This window comes from Gigantopelta aegis, chromosome 10 (genome assembly GCF_016097555.1).
Source record: "Gigantopelta aegis isolate Gae_Host chromosome 10, Gae_host_genome, whole genome shotgun sequence".
In the NCBI taxonomy this organism is placed as follows: Eukaryota; Metazoa; Mollusca; class Gastropoda; order Neomphalida; family Peltospiridae; genus Gigantopelta; species Gigantopelta aegis.
Window position 1 is genome coordinate 65,943,985 of NC_054708.1, and position 23,304 is coordinate 65,967,288.

At 41.0% G+C, this 23,304-nt stretch overlaps 2 protein-coding genes across 3 annotated transcripts; both read left to right on the forward strand.

Moving 5' to 3' along the window:
• The first annotated feature begins 730 nt into the window (after positions 1–730).
• Positions 731–3,279, forward strand: LOC121384451 (lactosylceramide 1,3-N-acetyl-beta-D-glucosaminyltransferase A-like). Its single transcript, XM_041514851.1, has 2 exons — positions 731–892; positions 1,652–3,279. Exons 1-2 carry the CDS (start codon positions 885–887, stop codon positions 2,679–2,681), a joined length of 1,038 nt encoding a protein of 345 aa, XP_041370785.1. The 5' UTR covers positions 731–884; the 3' UTR covers positions 2,682–3,279.
• Positions 3,280–8,183: 4,904 nt separating this feature from the next.
• On the forward strand, positions 8,184–10,349 carry LOC121384290 (lactosylceramide 1,3-N-acetyl-beta-D-glucosaminyltransferase A-like). Of its 2 annotated transcripts, none has more exons than XM_041514604.1 (2): positions 8,184–8,346; positions 8,669–10,349. In XM_041514604.1, exons 1-2 carry the CDS (start codon positions 8,339–8,341, stop codon positions 9,696–9,698), a joined length of 1,038 nt encoding a protein of 345 aa, XP_041370538.1. In that variant the 5' UTR covers positions 8,184–8,338; the 3' UTR covers positions 9,699–10,349. The 2 variants fall into 2 exon arrangements, with proteins under 2 accessions (XP_041370538.1, XP_041370539.1); XM_041514605.1 differs by having other exon boundaries at positions 8,184–8,323.
• The last annotated feature ends 12,955 nt before the right edge of the window (positions 10,350–23,304 follow it).

Here is a 23,304-nt window from a genome sequence, read left to right on the forward strand (position 1 = left end):
CATTGTAACGGCTCTCATCAGTAAACAGAACTTGTTGCCACTGGCCACGTCGCCATCTTTGATGTTGTTGCGCCCACTGTTGACGTTGTTGGCGGTGCCGAGGGGTCAATATTGGTCCCACATAAGGACGGCGGTTACGGAGTCCTGCTGCCCTCAGACGGCGTCGGACGGTATCGGCGGACACTGGACCACGTGGACCACGCACCTGGTGAGCGGTGTTAGCTGCTGGCAGCATCCGATTCCTAAGGTGGGTCACCCGGATGTACCGGTCTAGGACTGCGGTTGTCACCCTCGGGCGGCCGGTGCGTGGTCGATCGTTCACAGATCCAGTGATTTGGTGACGTTGAGAAAGGCGTGCGATTGTCGAAACATGACATCCCAATTGTCTGGCTACAGCAGTACGGGTCTGTCCGGCTTGCAACATCCCGATGGCCATCCCTCGCTGGAGTTGCGTCAGTCGCGGCATTTTTAAAATGTGATTCTGTTGTCTGTCACTACTCAAATTGAATTTATGCGATTAAATCCAGGTGTGTAGGCTTTATAAGCATTTCAATGAGTGTGTTTGCACTGGATTCATGATACGGATGATCCAGCACGTGCAAACAACGTGTTTTGAGAATTCGTGACGTCACACAGGTAATGAAATTGACACGCAGGTGGGACTGCGGTGTGGGTGTGTGCCATGTCCTTTAACACAGTTGAGGTTCAATTCCACCAAAGATACTGCTTTACAAAGTGCAATTCTTTCGCATTTTCAGGACCTGCGTTTCTTTTGCGTTTTAGTATATTAGCACCGTGCTACACTCTCGACGGGTTTAATATATAACACTAATCATTACATCAATACATCAAATGCAAAACATGTCGAGGACGGTATATGAAAAATGCTAAGGTAAAAAAACAAATAGTTTTAGTGGTATCGTAGTTAATATTTATTGCTTTTATATTATATATAGTTATAGGAATATTCGATCTAATAGTGTTTACATATTAGTACATTGTTGAACATTTCAGGGCTGTTATATGAAACCATTTACAACAGTGAAGTACTGAGAAAGTTATTTTATACATATTTTAAAGTCTTTTTACGGTCAGGAATCCAAAAGGAGGTGGGGTGCTACGTCTGTTTGATGCCAAATATGGTTACTTTCACATTTGGTTCCTTAGGCTGACATATATATATATATATATATATATATATATATATATATATATACTGTAAATCATGTAAATAATACGTCATGATATTATTGCGTCCGTACATGAGTGAACAAAAATGCGTATTTTTATTAATGCGTCGGGCAAAAGTCCACATCACATAAAAACCACAGTTGTGTTGTTATTATATTGTTTGAGCTTCATCGTTCATGTTAAAAGAAGTCAGTAGTTGTTTTCACAGCTACTACATAACCTGAAGCTAATCGCATGGTGGGTCGACCCGGAAGCCCTAATTACTTAAAATAGTGTAATTAGTATAACTACACCTTATTGTTAAGGGTATGCCTCGCACTTTTGTGTGGTGATTGCTTCTAATTAATCCACAAGTAGAAATAAAAGGTAAACGGGTCGCTATATATATATATATATATATATATAAATATCTGGAATCAAGAAAAATACAATAAAAATAATGTATAATTTTTTCTTATAGATTTGTTGCAAAACGGGCATTCAAAGAATTGCGAAGACGTTGGCACTATGTGGTATTTCTTGTGGTTTTAGCAATATTCATATATACGCTTTCCACGAACATAATATACATCTCCAAGAAACAAATACAAATACATGGAAGTTACGACGCCACGCCGACTTCAGATGGAAGGAAAATACTTAATAATTCTGATGCGACCGTTTATCACGGACCGCTTCCATATTACTACAAGTACGATATTAATCAAATACACACATGTAACAGTTCCATCGGACTTCTGATATTTGTGTTTAGCGCCCCTTACAACAAGGAGTACAGAGATACTATCAGGACAACGTGGGCATCTAAACCTTTCACTGTCAAATTTAATGCCAAGGTTCTCTTTTTGTTTGGGATGGATCCACACGAAGGAAACAACAGTGTGGTGGAGTCTGAAAACGAGCGACATCACGATGTGGTTCGAGCAAACTTTGTGGACAGTTACGAAAACCTGACGCTGAAGAGTTTAGCCATGTTGAACTGGGTGTTGACGTACTGCTCCAGCACCAAGTATCTGTTAAAATCTGACGATGATGTGTATGTTAATACCCCTGTCCTCCTCGATAAGATGAGAAGATACGAATCTGTGCTACAAAAGTTCCTGATAGGACGAATCCATCCTGTAGAACGGGTACCTCGAGAAGGCGACATTCCAAAACCGGAGGCAAAATGGATTATCTCCAGAAAGGAATACAGTGAAGATCTTTATCCCGCATATCTGAAGGGTAGCGCATATGCAATGACTCGCGCAGCAGTACCAGACTTGTATGCGGCCAGCATGGAAGTACACTATATCAAAATAGAAGATGTTTTTCTCACTGGTCTGTGTGCTAACAAGGCGGGTATTACTCGGATTCAGATGAAATGCTTGCGGACAACACATCCATGTAAATTGAGACAACATGCTATCAGTAGAGACGGTCTGTCAGCCGCGCTGATGAACTATTTTCATCAGTATTTCCAAAATAGTACTATTCTTTGCAAAACATGACTGTAAAACCTGGGCCGTGTTTTACAAAGCGACCTCAGTGCTAAGATCACTTTATGTGCACACAGTAGCTATGCACTCAAAGGGATCTTAGCGCTACGATCCATTCGTAAAACAGGATCCGATACTTTTTGTCGCCACAATTATGTAATACATTATGCTGCTGTTTCTTGTTAACCCTGAACTCGGCCTTTTCTTTGTTTAACACGATGACCAGAGGAAACAAATCGTATTAAGTGCTGTGAATGGGTAATTAACGTGGAAGATTTTACGATCTATCATGGCGACTTAAAAGTCAACGTACCATGGTAAACATACTTTCTATGTATGCACACGTAAAAGGATACTTTTCCAAACAATGGAGAAGGATATTCTGGCTTGAATGTATTAATAAATTAAGAGAATGTGTTTATCCAGTTTAATTGCTGCGATATATTTGCACTGGCAGTCTTTGCATACAAGGAAGACACAAAAGAAGCTGATTTGCATATTAAGTTGAAATTGCTGCGTCAAACATACCACGACTTTATCAACCAACTATTTAATGTTTTTTTGTGTTGTTTTTTTAATTTATTATTAAGGGACAGTTTCAGCTTGCTTACAGAGAAATAAAGGTAAATAAAATACTAAATTTGTTAGGTTTGTAATCAGGCTCATGGCTTTAAAAAACAACGAATACATCCATCTTTTGGAAATAGAAAGTTGGGTCGACCCCTACTAGTCTTTTCTACATTTTACCTTGTTTTATACTGGGTGCTATCTCGTATCCTCTGGAGACGGGCCTGTCCGTACCACTATACCAACCATGACGATTGGACTATACCTTAAGATGATACTCTCCTGTTCCGACGGCTCCGGCGCCAAAAGATCTGTATTTTAGCACAGCACTACACCTTCCACTAGGGGTTTTTCGTGACGAGATGCAACTCGTCTCGTGCATCTTAACGGTCTTAACGAGGCCATATAGATGAGACTTTTAATCTTTAGAACTTCGATCAAATATTTATGTCAACATTACTCCCCCTCATATCATTAAGTAGTCCAATACTCGTCTTTCTCATTTATTTGTTTCACCGTTCTTCTAAAATGCTCCAAATTACATAAATATATTCGGCCGAGTAGTCAATTCTTCTTTTTAGCTTGTTAACTTTAAAACCCCCAGAACAAATCTATTAACGATTTCACTAATTACTATTCCAAAGTTTCCCCATTTCTCACTGACCCCACCACCTTCTGTCCCGGACCCAGTAATGGCGAAGTCCGAGATTGTGCCCTGGTGAGACATACTTGGACCTTGATTGGATATAGTCATATTAATATGTTATGCTATCATATGTATTTTGTGCATTATGTGTGATATGAATTTGAAGAAGTTTTGAAATGGAAGAAAGGGATGTATTAATTGAATATCTGTTAATGTATAATTGGTATGTAGAGTATATTGTGGTGAAGATGTATTTGGTACGATGAGATGGTGCATCCCTTATGTAATGAGGTGGGAAAAGCTTCTCACACGATGTGGCATCAGAGATTCTTAAGGCTCATATAGACAGGATGCGGCGCGTGCGTGCGGTCCGACTAAACCAAAAGAAAGGAGAAAAAAGTCAAAATAATTAATTTCAATGAGATGGTCTAGACTGGATGCGTCCGATGATTGCGCCTGCCAAACGCTTGCGTCCAGCCGCAATGAAATAATCTTCTAACACACCCGTTGGTGAGAACACCATGCATTATTTTTGATAGCACATGGGTTGTTAACACACGTACGTTTGTTAACAATTTCAAGACCTACGACTGGCTGTTCTAGTTGATGACCAGGTTACCAGTGCCATGCAGCCAATGAAAAGCAACACGGGTGAAATAGATTACACTGTGACGTATAGTTAACCTAACACTCATGTGTCTGTGACGCTTAAGTTAGCTACAAGTGCAACTTTTAGTGGAAAAAGATGTTAAAATTTGCTTAAAGCCTGGTTTTTGAGGATATGTAAGAAACAGAATAATACATTCGTGTCCATTAGATACTATTTATCTCGCAACTCGTTTAAAAACGTATCAAACTCGCTTTCGCTTGTTAGATACAATTTAAAACAACTCGTTGTGAAATAAATGGTATCTAACGGCCACTCATGTATTATTCTCTATGTATATGGTGTATATACCCAAAACGTAACCGCAGACACACCAGACGCATCATCCTGTCTACAGGAGACTTTAATATTGTAATAGTCGTATAGGTGGATCCTTGGCGGAATGCTCAATGGATGGAGAACCACGGCAAACTCAGTAGTTGGTTCGATGGTGGATTTCTCAATGGACCAAGAAACGTAGAGAATACGGTTGTATGTTTAACTGGTAGACAGTTTGGTGCTCAGATGACTAAGAACATTGACTCCGCTAATACTGTGGTAATAAGTAACAGACTGAGAACGTGGATAACCTTTATATAAACGGGTAATTATGGTGGAAATATGATTGCGAATTTAATTGATTCCTTTATGGATTGTGGATGTGTGGTTGATTCTACTCTGGACGGTCAAGATGTGATTAATTCCTTTCTGGATTCAATTGGATGTGTGATTGATTCTTCTCTAGACTGTGGATGTGTGGTTGATTCCTTTCTACACTGCTGGTGTGGTTGATATTCTCTGGACGATGAAGATGTGGTTGATTCCTTTCTGGACTGGATGTGTGGTTGATATTCTCTGGACGATGAAGATGTAGTTGATTCCTTTCTGGACTGGATGTGTGGTTGATATTCTCTGGACGACGAAGATGTGGTTGATTCCTTTCTGGACTGCTGGTGTGGTTGATTCTTCTCTGGACGGTGAACATGTGGTTGATTCCTTTCTGCACTGCTGGTGTGGTTAATATTCTCTAGACAATGAAGATGTGGTTGATTCCTTTCTGCACTGCTGGTGTGGTTGATTCTTCTATGGACGGTGAAGATGTGGTTGATTCCTTTCTGGACTGGATGTGTGGTTGATTTCTTCTCTGGACGATGAAGATGAGGTTGATTCCTCTAAGGACTGGACGTGTGGTTGATTCTTCTCTGGACGGTGAAGATGTCCAGATATTCTCTGGACGATGAAGATGTGGTTGATTCCTTTCTGCACTGCTGGTGTGGTGGATTCTTCTCTGGACGATGAAGATGTGGTTGATTCCTTTCTGCACTGCTGGTGTGGTGGATTCTTCTCTAGACGGTGAAGTTGTGGTTGATTCCTTTCTGGACTGGATGTGTGGTTGATTCTTCTCTGTACGATGAAGATGTGGTTGATTCCTTTATGGACTGGATGTGTGGTTGATTCTTCTCTGGACGGTGAAGATGTGGTTGATATTCTCTGGACGATGAAGATGTGGTTGATTCCTTTCTGCACTGCTGGTGTGGTTGATTCTTCTCTGGACGGTGAAGATGTGGTTGATTCCTTTCCGCACTGCTGGTGTGGTTGATATTCTCTGGACGATGAAGATGTGGTTGATTCCTTTCTGCACTGCTGGTGTGGTGGATTCTTCTCTGAACGGTGACGATGTGGTTGATTCCTTTCTGGACTGGATATGTTGTTGATTCTTCTCTGGACGATGAAGATGTGGTTGATTACTTTATGGATTGGATGTGTGGTTGATTCTTCTCTGGACGGTGAAGATGTGGTTGATTCTTCTCTGGACTGTCAAAATGTGGTTGATTCCTTTCTGCACTGCTGGTGTGGTTGATTCTTCTCTGGACGATAAAGATGTGATTGATTCCTTTCTGGATTGGATGTGTGGTTGATTCTTCTCTGGACGGTGAAGATGTGATTGATTCCTTTCTGGATTGGATGTGTGGTTGATTCTTCTCTGGACGGTGAAGCTGTGGTTGATTCCTTTCTGGACTGGATGTGCGGTTAATTCCTTTCTGGACTGTGGATGTGTGGTTGATTCTTCTCTGGACGATGACGGTGTGGTTGATTCTTCTCTGGACGGTGAACATGTGGTTGATTCGTTTCTGGACTTTGTTTATTTGTTGTATATAAATAAACCGATACCCTTTATTTTTGGCAGTCCGTCTAAATTGCTCAAATAACATTCAAACTTTGGATGAGCATTCAAGTTTTTTGTGTGGCCCTAATTTTGACCAGACAAATCATTCTTAACTTGGACTAATTTTTCAAAATTCCACCCACCTCAAAGTTACCACTCCAGTCCCGGAATTAGTCACTGGCGATGTCAGAGGTTAAGTCCGGGACGGGCGTGCCTGAACCTTCATTGGATATGGGCGCGTAAAAAGAGTTCCCATCCCATTCCACACACATTCACACTCACGCACACGCACGCACACACACACATACACACACACAAACGCTCACACAAACAAACACACGCGCACACACAAACTCACACACACAAACACACACACGCGCGCTCACACGCACACACACACATGCACACGCGCACACACACGCGCACGCAAACAAACACGCGCACTCACTTACACAAACACACACACACAGACACACACACACACAGACACATATACATACACATACACACACACAGAAACACACACACACACACACACACACACATACAGACACACACACGCACACACTCTCTCTCACACACACACAAACACACACACACACACACACAGACACAAACACACACACACACACACATACACACACACACTCAGACACACACACACACATACGCACACACACATACACAAACACACAGAGAGACAAACATACACACACACAAACACACATACACACACCCACGCGCACAAACAGACACACACACACACACACACAGAGACACACACACACACATTCACACACACACACACACGCACATACTCACGCACACACAGACACACACACACACTCAAACACACACACACACAAACACACACACACACACGCACATACACACACAGACACACACTCACACACACACACACACACACTCTCTCACACACACACACACACACTCAGACACACACACACACACACACACACAAACACTCACACACACACACAAACAATGTATATAGACATATTAGACACTAATTTAACATTTTCGGTCCCATTTTATGTTTTAATGTTCACTAATCAGCTATGGGTATGACTTAGCTCAGTACGAAGGGAGGGGGAGTGGATGGGGAAACAAAATCCGGAAAAATGATAGAAATTTAAAGAAAAATCTCTTGTGAACCGTTTATGGAGTTTTAGACTATTAACTGCTCATTTGCCCCACACTCAAACAAAACATCCTAGCTACGGCCCTGCATACGGGCTGGCTAAATGGGAAACGTGTTGATTGTAGTAAGGACCTATATGACAGCCACTCACGTTAGGAGGATTCGAGATGGATCAGGGGTGGATCAAAAGGTATGCTAACAAACGTCCTGCTCTGAATCGTACTATAAATACATCTGTACTCTATTTATTATTTAGATTCGATGACAGATGTCAGCGGTAATGTTCGGTCGATTTAAGTTTAACCGACAGACGACAGGGCTGACAACGCACGCCATGTGTTATTCCCAGCTGAGTTGCGCTTTGCTTTGAGGACAGTATATATATTAGCACCGTGCTACACTCTCAACAGGTTTAATATATAACACTAATAATTACATCAATACATCAACTGCAAGACATGTCGAGGTCGGTATATGAAAAATGCTAAGGTAAAAAAAAAATAGTTTTAGTATTATAAGTGGTATCGTAGTTAATATTATTGCTTATATATTATATATAGTTATAGGAATATTCGATCTAATAGTGTTTACATATTAGTACATTGTTGAACATTTCAGAGCTGTTATATCAAACCATTTTAAACAGTGAAATACTCAGAAAGTTATTTTATACATTAATTATAAATTTCTTTGGGTATTAAATCGAGACTAAGTCTTTTTACGGTCAGGAATCCAAAAGGAGGTGGGGTGCTACGTCTGTTTGATGCCAAATATGAATACAATAAAAATAATTTATACTTTTTTCTTACAGATTTGTTGCAAACCGGGCATTTAGAGAGTTGCGAAGACGTAGGCACTATGTGGTATTTCTTGTGGTGTTAGCAATATTCATATATACGCTTTCCATCAACATAATATACATCTCCAAGAAACAATTACAAATACGTGGAAGTTACGACGCCACGCCGACTTCAGATGGAAGGAAAATACTTAATAATTCTGATGCGACCGTTTATCACGGACCGCTTCCATATTACTACAAGTACGATATTAATCAAATACACACATGTAACAGTTCCATCAAACTTCTGATATTTGTGTTTAGCGCCCCTTACAACAAGGAGTACAGAGATACTATCAGGACAACGTGGGCATCTAAACCTTTCACTGTCAAATATAATGCCAAGGTTCTCTTTTTGTTTGGGATGGATCCACACGAAGGAAACAACAGTGTGGTGGAGTCTGAAAACGAGCGACATCACGATGTGGTTCGAGCAAACTTCGTGGACAGTTACGAAAACCTGACGCTGAAGAGTTTAGCCATGTTGAACTGGGTGTTGACGTACTGCTCCAGCACCAAGTATCTGTTAAAATCTGACGATGATGTGTATGTTAATACCCCTGTCCTCCTCGATAAGATGAGAAGATACGAATCTGTGCTACAAAAGTTCCTGATAGGACGAATCCATCCTGTAAAACCAGTACCTCGAGAAGGCGACATTCCAAAGCCGGAGGCAAAATGGATTATCTCCAGAAAGGAATACAGTGAAGATCTTTATCCCGCATATCTGAAGGGTAGCGCATATGCAATGACTCGCGCAGCACTACCAGACTTGTATGCAGCTAGCATGGAAGTACACTATATCAAAATAGAAGATGTTTTTCTCACTGGTCTGTGTGCTAACAAGGCGGGTATTACTCGGATTCAGATGAAATGCTTGCGGACAATACATCCATGTAAATTGAGACAGCATGCTATCAGTAGAGACAGTCTGTCAGTCGCGCTGATGAACTATTTTCATCAGTATTTCCAAAATAGTACTGGTCTTTGCAAAACATGACTGTAAAACCTGGACCGTGTTTTACAAAGCGACCTCAGCGCTAAGATCACTTTATGTGCATACAGTAGCTATGCACTCAAAGGGATCTTAGCGCTACGATCGCTTCGTAAAACAGGATCCGATACTTTTTGTCGCCACAATTATATAATGCATTATGCTGCTGTTTCTTATTAACCCTGAACTCGGCCTTTTCTTTGTTTAACACGATGACCAGAGGAAACAAATCGTATTAAGTGCTGTGAATGGGTAATTAACGTGGAAGATTTTACGATCTATCATGGCGACTTAAAAGTCAACGTACCATGGTAAACATACTTTCTATGTATGCACACGTAAAAGGATACTTTTCCAAACAATGGAGAAGGATATTCTGGCTTGAATGTATTAATAAATTAAGAGAATGTGTTTATCCAGTTTAATTGCTGCTATATATTTGCACTGGCAGTCTTTGCATACAAGGAAAACACGAGGTGTAAGAATTAACCTGACACAAAAGAAGCTGATTTGCATATTAAGTTGAAATTACTGCGTCAAACATACCACGACTTTATCAACCAGCTATTCAATGTGTTTTTTTTGTTTTTTGTTTTTAATTATTATTAAGAAGACAGTTTCAGCTTGCTTACAGAGTAATAAAGGTAAATAAAATACTAAATTTGTTAGTTTTGTAATCAGGCTCATGGCTTTAAAAAACAACGAATACATCCATCTTTTGGAAATAGAAAGCTGGGTCGACCCCTACTAGTCTTTTCTACATTTTACCTTATTTTATACTGGGTGCTATCTCGTATCCTCCGGAGATGGGCCTGTCCGTACCACTATACCAACCATGACGATTGGACTATACCTTAAGATGATACTCTCCTGTTCCGACGGCTCCGGCGCCAAAAGATCTGTATTTTAGCACAGCACTACACCTTCCACTAGGGGTTTTTCGTGACGAGATGCAACTCGTCTCGTGCATCTTAACGGTCTTAACGAGGCCATATAGATGAGACTTTTAATCTTTAGAACTTCGATCAAATATTTATGTCAAAATTACTCCCACTCATATCATTAAATTGTCCAATCTTCGTCTTTCTCATTTATTTTTGCACTGTTCTTCTAAAATGTTCCAAATTACATAAATATATTCGACCGAGTAGTCAATTCTTCTTTTTAGCTTGTTAACTTAAAAAACCCCCAAAACAAATCTATTAACTTGCATTAACACCATGCATTATTTTTGATAGCACATGGGTTGTTAACACACGTACGTTTGTTAACAATTTCAAGACCTACGACTGGCTGTTCTAGTTGATGACCAGGTCACCAGTGCCATGCAACCAATGAAAAGCAACACGGTTGAAATAGATTACACTGTGACGTATAGTTAACCTAACACTCATGTGTCTGTGACGCTTAAGTTAGCTACAAGTGCAACTTTTAGTCGAAAAAGATGTTAAAATTTGCTTAAAGCCTGGTTTTTGAGGATATGTAAGAAACAGAATAATACATTCGTGTCCATTAGATGCTATTTATCTCGCAACTCGTTTAAAAACGTATCAAACTCGCTTTCGCTTTTAGATAAAATTTAAAACAACTCGTTGTGAGATAAATGGTATCTAACGGCCACTCATGTATTATTCTCTATGTATATGGTGTATATACCCAAAACGCAACCGCAGACACACCAGACGCATCATCCTGTCTACAGGAGACTTTAATATTGTAATAGTCATATAGGTGGAACATTGGCGGAGTGCTCAATGGATGGAGAACCACGGCAAACTCAGTAGTTGGTTCGATGGTGGATTTCTCAATGGACCAAGAAACGTAGAGAATACGGTTGTATGTTTAACTGGTAGACAGTTTGGTGCTCAGATGACTAAGAACATTGACTCCGCTAATACTGTGGTAATAAGTAACAGACTGAGAACGTGGGTAACCTTTATATAAACGGGTAATTATGGTGGAAATATGATTGCGAATTTAATTGATTCCTTTATGGATTGTGGATGTGTGGTTGATTCTACTCTGGACGGTCAAGATGTGGTTAATTCCTTTCTGGATTCAATTGGATGTGTGATTGATTCTTCTCTAGACTGTGGATGTGTGGTTGATTCCTTTCTACACTGCTGGTGTGGTTGATATTCTCTGGACGATGAAGATGTGGTTGATTCCTTTCTGGACTGGATGTGTGGTTGATATTCTCTGGACGATGAAGATGTGGTTGATTCCTTTCTGGACTGGATGTGTGGTTGATTCTTCTCTGGACGGTGAAGATATGTTTGATTCCTTTCTGCACTGGATGTGTGGTTGATTCTTCTCTGGACGGTGAAGATGTAGTTGATTCCTTTCTGCACTGCTGGTGTGGTTGATATTCTCTGGACGATGAAGATGTGGTTGATTCCTTTCTGCACTGCTGGTGTGGTTGATTCTTCTCTGGACGGTGAAGATGTGGTTGATTGCTTTCTGCACTGCTGGTGTGGTTGATTCTTCTCTGGTCGGTGAAGATGTGGTTGATTCCTTTCTGCACTGCTGGTGTGGTTGATTCTTCTCTGGACAGTGAAGATGTAGTTGATTCCTTTCTGCACTGCTGGTGTGGTTGATTCTTCTCTGGACGGTGAAGATGTGCTTGATTCCTTTTTGCACTCGATGTGTGGTTGATTCTTCTGTATTCTCTGGACGGTGAAGATGTGTTTGATACTTTGTGGACTGTTGGAGTTTGGTTTTCTTGAACGACTGAACATGTCATTTCATACAATACTATGTGACGACATACTATTGTTTATTAATATTATTGTGCTCATAGTGTGAATGGTGTGTTGGGTTGTGTGGAATGTGTCACTTGGTTGACATCAAGGTGGCTTGATAGTGTGGTGTGTTTTGTGTATATATATTTAAATGTGTTGAATTGTTGTTTAAATCTTGAGTCGTGTTGTTCTTAATAGTTGCACACACACACACACACACACACACACACACACACACACACACACACACACACACACACACACACACACACCACATGCGAATATCTTTGTTATTTTCTGCAACAACAATATCATACTGCTGGAGTATTTTTAAGACAAAAGAAAATGAAATATGTGTTCTTCTAACTATATTTGTTGAACTATAATAGTAACAGGAATTGTGGTTTAGTCGTAGATTTACGTTTAGGTGCAAAACTAGGCTTACGACGTTTAGTGAAATTGGGTCCAAACGTTACAGGAACAATGTCGGTAGTGACTGCACTTTTAAGCGGCTCTCACATATCAGCCGGCGTCCGCGCGAGTTTTCTAATCGCAGGAGTCGCCGGGGGATTTAGAGCCCGTGGATGAATCGGGCGAATTTCATGTCTGCGACGTGTGTCCTCACATATTAGACGAGGCCCGGGCGGCGCCGCTAGATAATCTGGCGGACGCCGGCTGATCAAAGAAGATATCGGTAGGCGTCCTGGCGGAGCCCGGCCGGACGACTGACGATTGATGTCGCCCCCCCCCCCCCCCTGGCGTCCGCGCCTCGAGTATATATAGATGCGTTGTATAAAGTTGTGGGGGCTGTTTAGAAGCCGCCGGGGAGTGTGTGTCTGTGGGGGGGGGGGGGGGGGCGGTCGGGACCAGCGGGGCGCCCGGCCGATGTTGTATAAATCGCCCAGGATCCGTGAGGGGGCCGTGAGGCTATTGTAGGGGGGCCGTGAGGCTATCGTAGGGGGGCCGTGAGGCTATCGTACGGTGGCCGTGAGGCTATCGTACGGTGGCCGTGAGGCTATCGTAGGGTGGCAGTGAGGGGACCGTGAGGCTGTCGTAGGGTGGCCGTGAAGGGGCCGTGAGGCTATCGTAGGGTGGCCGTGAGGCTATCGTAGGGTGGCCGTGAGGCTATCGTAGGGTGGCCGTGAGGGGCCCGTGAAAATCCCACGGCTCCCTGCGGATTTGTTTCCAATAATTTTGTCAAAATCTTGAGGCGGCCGCCAGATCACCAGTTAGTTTCCGGCAGGCCGCCGGGCGGGGCCCTAGCGTCATGTCTACGGGATTGCCACGACCTAATATCGCGCTTGGAAAATCGCAGATTTAGGAGTCAGGTTTTCACGCCCGCGGGGTTCGGGCGACCCCTAAAAATCGCAGCGAATCCCGTAGAAATCGGGCAGCGTCCGGCCGGACGCCTCGCCAAAATGTCCTTTTTGGCCTGTTTTAGGAGTCGCGCGGGCGCCGCAAACGATATGTGAGGGCCGCTTTAGATGCAGCCCGTATACTCCGGCCTGTAAGCGAGCTAGATGGACATTTGAACAGTAAGAAGAGCATCATAACTTCCCATATGTCTGTCCGTACTGCTCTCTTACGGTCAGAGTACTCAGGCTACCTTAAAGGTCTACATTTATTAAAAACGTAATTCACTATTGTTTGGTATCTACGTATACCTTTTACAGTATATATGAAGTATCAATAAAATAAAATTCAAAAAATGTACCCGTTTTTAATATATTCGCAATAAAATGTCGCGTTTTTCCCATCGCTTGCCAAAAAGCCTCTGAACTGGCCTCAGATTACAGTTATCTTCCCATTTGGTTGTCGAAAATCCGGAAGTTTCACCGCACAAGTAGTCTGCTGTTTGACTGTGATTATTTCATGGCAGACAGCTATGAAGTGGCAACTGTTTGACTGAAGTGACAGGGGATAGCATGTAGTTTGTAAACATGTGTAACTTGCTGACATTGAAGACTTGTTTGTGGTAATTCCGGCCCATACAAAAGTAGTGCTTTTTGTGTAAAATGGGTGTACTCCGGTCTGGTTTAGAGGGTGTGTCTGTTTAAACCAATATGCTGGGAGAAAGAGCTGGACAACAGGGGTTGTCCTTTTCAGGGTATGTGTCCCCCATGCAGGCAAAGGTACATACAAAACCTCACGGGCCTGCTGATATTAATAAAAATGTTATAGCCACTAAGGCTATATAGAAACATATAGCGAAATTAATTGTGGTCTGAGGCCAACTCCAAGAGTCAAGTCACGTGACCCCGTGACGCGCTAACCGGCATAACATTCGCAGCTTTTCGCATTTTACATGGAAGTGGAACACGTGCATTTTTAAAACTCGAAAATGTTATTCTATTGAATTGAATTGTATGTTTGGAATATTATTTTGAAGATATCTTTCAAATGTGAAACATGGCGAACCATTGTTCGTTGTATGGATGTACAAAAACTGCAGTTAAAGGCAAAAGAAGTTTGCATATTTTTCCGAAAGACAAACCGACATTGTTTGCACGGAAACAGTTCTTAAACCGAACACATGCGTATTGGAAAGGGCCGCCAAGATGGGATTCGATTTGCAGTGACCACTTCACACCTAGGGATTACGACAATTATCTAAGATGGTCGATGGGAATGGCACCGAAACTTTTGTTAAAGAACTTGTCTGTTCCAAGCCTGTATCCCCCCTGTTCAGCCTATTTGCAGCCCGGAGCCCGAACGTCGCCCAGAGACAAAAACAAAGCCCGAATGTTAATGCCGAGGGGTACATTATTCATATTTGGCACAAAGATACACCTCAACACGATGCATTTATATATGTTAAAAAACATAAATGTAGGAAAAATATTTTTAGAAACAAATCCCGAACATCGCTCGAAAACAAAAACAGATAGGCCTACCGAATGTTAATGCGAATTTTTTTCTAAAAAATATTTTTCCTACATTTATTGTTTTAACATATACAGTCAGACGTCGTTACAACGACCGTCGTTACTGCGACATTTACACCATCCGACCACAAATTGTCGTAAACAAACGTACATCAGTGTTATTCTGTTCATTACAACAGAATTCACACCTTCTGACACCGACAGAGCAAATTAGGAACAAACGTGCATCCGACGTCTGAAAGCACCTCTTTACAACGACATTACATAATCACAGATACCGCAGCATATTGGCAGTACACACACAGCCACTAGATTCCTTGATCTCGTAGTGAGCCGACTGTGTCACATGCTGTCCAAGCTACCGATGTCTGCGAAATATGTACACATGTATTGCTTTTGCAAATAAGCCTTTAGTTAACCAATTAAAGGATTAACTTCCAACAATAAAATCTTCTAATTTCATATTTTGTAAACGAAACAGGTACCAATCGTCGATGCCTGTAACCAAGTAATGATTAGATTGAAGATGAATGCGCGCCTTGTTTAATATATTTAATGATGTTTTTTAAAAACATATTTAATGTATGTACGTGTATTTGTTTTTTCTAATAATAATTGCAATACATTAATTATTTAAATGCTATCCAGTCATCAGTTAATATTAATTAGTATTTTTTCTAACAAATATTTTTCCTACTTTTTTTTTTTAACATATATAAATGCATCGTGTTGAGGTGTATCTTTGTGTCAAATATGAACAATGTACACCTCGGCATTAACATTCGGGCTTTGTTTTTGGCACCGGGCGACGTCCGGGCTCCGGGCTGCAAATAGGCTGACCGTATATGGCTCGACGGATCATCGTCGGTGTACTACGGTTCAAACTGATAGGGAAGTACCCCTAACGGATTTTCTCCTTTTTCCTCACCAATCGAGGTAGCATTAGAATAAATAGACAAATGCGACAAGTCCGAAATTTCCAAACTAACGTCCGGTAAGAATGAGCTATTTTCCGAAGAATCATTACATGCTGTCGCCATGCTAACCTACTAATGAATGAGTGGAATTCACCTGATGCTACGTCACAGGTCAGATGCGGGTCAAATCGGCTGAATCAGTGTTTTTTCCCCGAGCGTTTTACAAAAAGTCGCTTTATTAATAAAGTTTGTTTTATTTAACGACGCCGCTAGAGCACATTGATTTTTTATCTTATCATCGGCTATTGGACGTCAAACATATGGTCATTCTGACACTGTTTTTTAGAGGAAACCCGCTGTCGCCACATAGGCTACTCTTTTTACGAAATGCAGCAAGGGATCTTTTATTTGCGCTTCCCACAGGCAGGATAGCACAAACCATGGCCTTTGTTGAACCAGTTATGGATCACTGGTCGGTGCAAGTGGTTTACACCTACCCATTGAGCCTTGCGGAGCACTCTTTATTAATAATTGTGGTGGTATTTTTGTTTTTTTATGGTTAATAATGTAATCTATATGTATATTTTTCATATACTGTGTATTAATAATGTGCCATGATTGTGGACCTTTAAGTGTAACTACAGTTCTATTCGAAAAGTAGTTCAACTCCAAGAAAGAAAAATGTAGACAGCTGGCACACCTTCGGACAATGACGTCGTGAAAGCGCATATCCATAGGTTTGATGAAGGTAATGTATGATCAATCGTACGATATTATGTTCGTTTTTTTTATCCAACTGAGAATTAGTTCAGTGGTACAACGCTCGCCTGATGCGTGATCGATCTAGGATCGAATCCCGTAGGTGGGCCCATTGGGCTATTTCTTGTTCCAGTCAGTGCTCTACAGCTAGTGTAACAAAGGCCGTGGTTTGTACTATCCTGTCTGTGGGATGGTGCACATAAAATATCCGTTGCTGCTAATAAAAAAAGAGTAGCCCATGAAGTGTCGACAGCGGGTTTCCTCTCTCAATATCTGTGTAGTCCATAACCATGTGTCCATATGTCAGACGCCATATAACCATAAATAAAATGTGTTGAATGCGTCGTTAAATAAAACATTTCCTTCTTTCCTTCCTTCCTTCCTTCCTTAAAGGAGAGGACAATTAAGGCATTTGGCCTGGTATGCATATTCAACGATATATAATGCACATTATTGCTTAATATCAACACGTATAATCGTATAGTTACTTAATAAAACGGTTAAATGTGACGACTATTATATATAACGGGCGCAGCCATTTTGTACCATCTCAGAGAAACACAATCTACCTGGTTTTTGCCGGATAATAAATAGTCATACATTGCAATGTTCTGTAATAATACACATCCCAGTAAGCCAGCAATAAGTATATCCAGCACTATATATATTATTTTTCAATACAAAATAAAATACCATTGTCAAAGTGGCTACACAACAAGTCGAAACAATTAACCTACGTACTGAAATGATACACGGAGTGTTTTCTTAGTTAATTTGTCTATGCTGTTAGTTGCTTCTACCTGTGATTCCTGATTGGCAGGTGTGTATTTGATTGGTAACCAGACGAACCAATTAAGGCCAACAAAATATATGTGTGTTTCAGGTTTCATCTCTGGAAAAAATAGGGTAGGTAGGTAGGTAGGAACTTTTTTTTTTAAACCGAAGTGTTACGAACCTATTTTGCGGACTGCAAAAATCGCGGTAGATGTTGGGGGTTTTTGGGGTTTTTTTTTTGGTAGTCAAATTTTTTTAGGGTCGCAGCGTAAAATTAGGGTCGGTCGGGAAACCGGAAACACACAATTTTTTTTTTTTACGCCTAATTGACGCTGTCTAGACACAAATACATACTGGTATTGTGGAATATTACCTGTCGCCCCTAAAATTGTAATGGACATGGTTTATTACTGTAAATAGTTCTGTAAAACCATTGATTAAGTAGACTTTTCCATCTAAAACCACAGAACTGACCAATTACGTAGCATGGGCGGATCCAGGAAATATTTTTAGGGGGGGACCAAAAATGAAGGGCACATTGACTCGTCAAAAGGGCACCTTACTACAAGTTTTGATATTTACAATTAATATGAATTCCTACAGTTCTACGTCATAATATACTAGCAATAATGAAGTAAATTGGCGTCACTCGCGTTAGAACCTCAATGGGGCCCCATTGAGACTCAATAACACCGACACATATCTGCAAGCTTGCGCATGTACACGAAAATCTTGATTTCATTTATCTACAATATAATTATTGTTTACTTAAAAAAAAAAAAAATTCTACAAACAAAAAGGGCACTTGGACATTTTGAGGGCACTTGAACAATTTTTTTGGGGGGGACGCGTCCCCCTGGTCCCCCCCCCCCCCCCCCCCCCCCCCTTGGATCCGCCCATGACGTAGTCCCAAAGAAGAGAAAATTATTACTTGGGTATCGTGGGTTGTCGTTTTTGCTCCAACGTAGCATATCAATAGGTGTAATAGTGTACATTTTTCCTTTGGATTATTAAACAGAGAAAAATACTATAACCCCATTTTGTTCCGTTAATGCAACTTGAAATATATTTAGTTAAATAGTTTATTATATTATTGCGTCATTTATGCTGTTTTACAAGTCAGGTTGATCAAAGAGAAGCGCCTTGTCGAAAATTACTGCTTTTGTTTACACTGTACATACATGAGATGGTCAGGAGCTGACGTCACTTCGCCCCAAGCTATCCCACCGGACGTCACAAAAACGAAACAAAATGGCTGCCCTCAGTTAGCAGGAATAATCATGGTTTTTTATTAACTCTAAAATTACGCGTTTTTCATTTGCTAAAGTGTCAGTGTGTGTTGGTGGTCCGGGTATGCATCTTTCCAACACATAAGGCTCTTGTTTGAGTTGACCCTACCTTTAACCAACTGTTAGGCCCATTGAAATCGATTTTGTAATATGAGTGGTGGTAGAGGTATAACTGTATAATAGTTAGTATTGGAAATAGAAGGCTACACGCTGAGCATGTGAGGTGAGTCAGAAGCGTGCTGTCCTGGTAGGTGTTCAAATGAAAAATGAAAAAGGTTTGTTTTTGATTAACAACACCACTAGAGCACACTGATTTATTAATCATCGGCTAATTGGATGTCAAACATTTGGTAATTTTGACATAATATAGTCTTAGATAGGAAACCCGCTACATTTTCCTATTAGTAGCAATATATATTTTATATGCACCATCCCATAGACATGATAGCACATACCAAGGCCTTTGATATATCAGTCGTGATGTACTGGTCGGAACGAATGAAAAATGAATCAATGAATGTTCAACAAAACCATATCATGAAATATATATAAACTAATGGGGGTCAACCAAAGATAAATTAATTGATGCATTGCATACCCATTAATTATTAAAGCGTGTATTAACATTTCTCATAGAAACCAGTTTATGTAAAATCAATTCTGGATTGAATTGAAATGATGCCCAACTATACACTGACGTAGACGCGATTGTTTTTTAATTGGGGTGTGCGGACTCACACTGGGTTGGTTATGGGTAGCTCGAGTCACCTCCAGTCCTCCCCTTATTGATATCGATATGTTAATATCAATAAAGGGAGGGCTGGAGGTGACTCGGGCTAGTTATTGGCAACCGCACCACTATATATGAGAAAACCTTTGGAGAAAAGATGTATTTGGAATGAGCATGGCCCCAATGACTCATCCTCCACTACGTCAGTCACCAAATGCATCTGTTCTCGTCAGGGGGCGGGACGTAGCCCAGTGGTAAAGCGCACGCCTGATGCGCGGTCGGCCTAGGATCGGTTCCCGTCGGTGGGCCCATTGAGCTATTTTTCGTTCAAGCCAGTGCACCACAACTGGCATATCAAAGGCCGTGGTATGTGCTATCCTGTCTGTGAAATGGTGCATATAAAAGATCCCTTGCTACTAATGGACAAATGTAGCGGGTTTCCTCTCTATCACTGTGTCAAAATGGCCATATGTTTGACACCCAATCGCCGATGATTAATAAATCAATGTGCTCTAGTGGTGTCGTTAACGTTAAACAAAACGAAGTTTTAAACAAACTTTTAACTTTTTTCGTCTGTTTCAAATACTACTACTTCACGACACCAAGATATACCACATTGGCAAACTCTGATATTGCTGACACTGAGATGTGGAAAATAAAATATGTGTCAAATATGTATGATCGATACGTACGTGATAGACGACAGCTTCGGCATTTCTGCATTGTCTATAGGACTACTACCTTTTCAGTATTGAATGAATAGGTGGTTCGTGGCCACACCTTTTTATTAGTTTTACAGCCGAACATAAAAACATTAGCCTGTGAAGCAATTATCCAGACCCCCCCCCCCCCCCCACCATTAATTGTGTACCTAATTATGTTTTGTATAACAACACCACTAGAGCACATCTGTTTATTTATCATCGGCTATTGGATGTCAAACATTTTTTCTATTAGTAGCAAAGGATCTTTTATATGCACCATCGCACAGGCGGAATAGCACATACCAAGGCCTTTGATACCCTAATTTGGCTGGAACGAGGTAGCCCAATGGCCCACTGACGGGGATCGATCCTAGACCGAGCGACCGCTTTACCACTGGGCTATGTTCCGCCCCTAATTTCCTATGAGGTCATGCTACAAACAATATTACCAGGTTCGCCACCTATTGTTTCAAGTATTACCGATTTTTACTTCGAAACGTCCGAAAACGGAAGTGATTCTCATTTACCCTCAGAATAGCAAGGCAATGGAGGAAATTATTTACTTAACGACGCACTCAACACATGTTTTATTTACGATTATATGACGTCGGACATATGGTCAAGGATATTGATAGAGGAAACCCGCTGTCGCCACTTCATGGGCTACTCTTTTCGATTAGCAGCAAGGGATATGCACCATCCCACAGACAGGCCCAAATTGCCCAAATGTTTTATTTAACGACGCACTCAGCACATTTTATTTACGATTATATGGCGTCGGACATATGGTTAAGGACCTCACAGATACTGAGGGAGGAAACCCACTGTCGCCACTTCAAGGGCTACTCTTTTCGATTAGCAGTAAGGGATCTTTTATATGCACCATCCCACAGACAGGGTAGTACATACCACGGCCTTTGATATACCAGTCGTGGTGCACTGGCTATCCCACAGACAGGATAGCACATACCACGGAACTGGTGATGTGTTTCCTTCAATCATCTTGACAAGTCAAAAAAAGAAGAAGAAGATTTATTTGCCATTCATTTCATTTCAATTTATTTTCGTGCTTATATCCAATTAAGGTTCAAGGGCGCTGTCCTGGGCACACACCTCAGCTATCTGGGCTGTCTGTCCAGGACAGTGGCTTAGATGTTAATTGTTAGTGGTTAGCGAGAGAGAAGAGTGTGTAGGGGCCTTACACCTACCCATAGTTAAAACTCGCTCTGGGTGGGAGCCGGTATCGAGTTGCGAACCCTGTACCTACCAGCCTTATGTCCGATAGCTTAACTACGACGCAACCGAGGCCGGTATTTATTTGCTAATGTGATGTTGAAAATCACTGTAAGGGATACCCACTATGGTATAAGGAAAATTCAAAGTAAATTTGGCAGTAAAGATTGCTTTTTCGAACATGGGTGGACTCTCAATAAAATACAAAATCCGTAGCAACTGACCGGCCTCGGTGACGTCATGGTTAGGCCATCGGTCTTGAGGCTGGTAGATACTGGGTTCGGATCCCATTCGAGGCATGGGATTTTTAATCCAGATACCGACTCCAAACCCTGAGTGAGTGCTCCGCAAGGCTCAATGGGTAGGTGTAAACCACTTGCACCGACCAATGATCCATAACTGGTTCAACAAAGGCCATGGTTTGTGCTATCCTGCCTGTGGGAAGCGCAACTAAAAGATCCCTTGCTGCTAATCGGAAAGAGTAGCCCATGTAGTGGCGACAGCGGGTTTCCTCTCAAAATCTGTGTGGTCCTTAACCATATGTCTGACGCCATATAACCGTAAATAAAATGTGTTGGGTGCGTCGTTAAATAAAACATTTCTTTCTTTCTTTCTTTCCGTAGCAACTGATGAAAGGAAGAAGAGAGAAAGGTTTTATTTAACGACGTACTTAAATTTTTTTAACTACGGACATAAGGCTAAGGACCATAGAGATGATTAAAAAAGAAACCCACTGTCACCACTTCATGGGCTACTCTTTTTGAATAATTAGCAGCAAGGGATTAACTGATGAAAAAGACACAAAACAAATGTAGCAGAAATCCACTGGCTATTTCGTCGCAGATATGTAATCACAACATTGGACTGGTTTGAAATGTCATGAAAATTAATTTTTAAAAATAATTGTATTTGTTCAACTTGACTCTATGATTGGTATATCAAAGGCCGTGGTATGTGCTATTCTGTCTGTGGGATGGGTAATATAAGATCCCTTGCTACTAATGGAAAAATGTAACGAGTTTCCTCTCTAAGCCTTTTTCTAAAATTATAAAATGTTTGACATCCATAGCCGATGATAAATAAAACAATGTGCTCTAGTGGTGTCGTTAAATAAAACTAACTTTTTGTTCGACTTGAATGCAAATCTATCTATAAAACGTAGACCAAACTAAATATATACACAGCTGGGGCGTGTCCTTTTGTTTTGCGGGATCGAGGTGTGTAGATTTGTTTTTTCCCGTTCCAACCAGTGCCCCACAATTGGTACCTTTAAAAGCCGTGGTATGTGGTCTGTTAGAAAAACGTGCATATCAAAAATCCCTTGCTTCTAAAGAAAAAATGTAGCGAGTTTCCCCTAAAATTGTTATGTTATAATTACCAAACGTTCGACTTCTATTAGCCAGTGATTTTATAAATCAACGTGCTCTAGTGGTGTCGTTTGTTTCCAATTATGTCCTGGCAACAAACCTTCAAATAATGATGGCCCTAAAATACTGCATGTTACTTTGTGTCGAAACTTCAAGTGTATTGCCCAGAATATTTGTTTCTATACATTTGGTATGACAACTCCTGCAATTGCC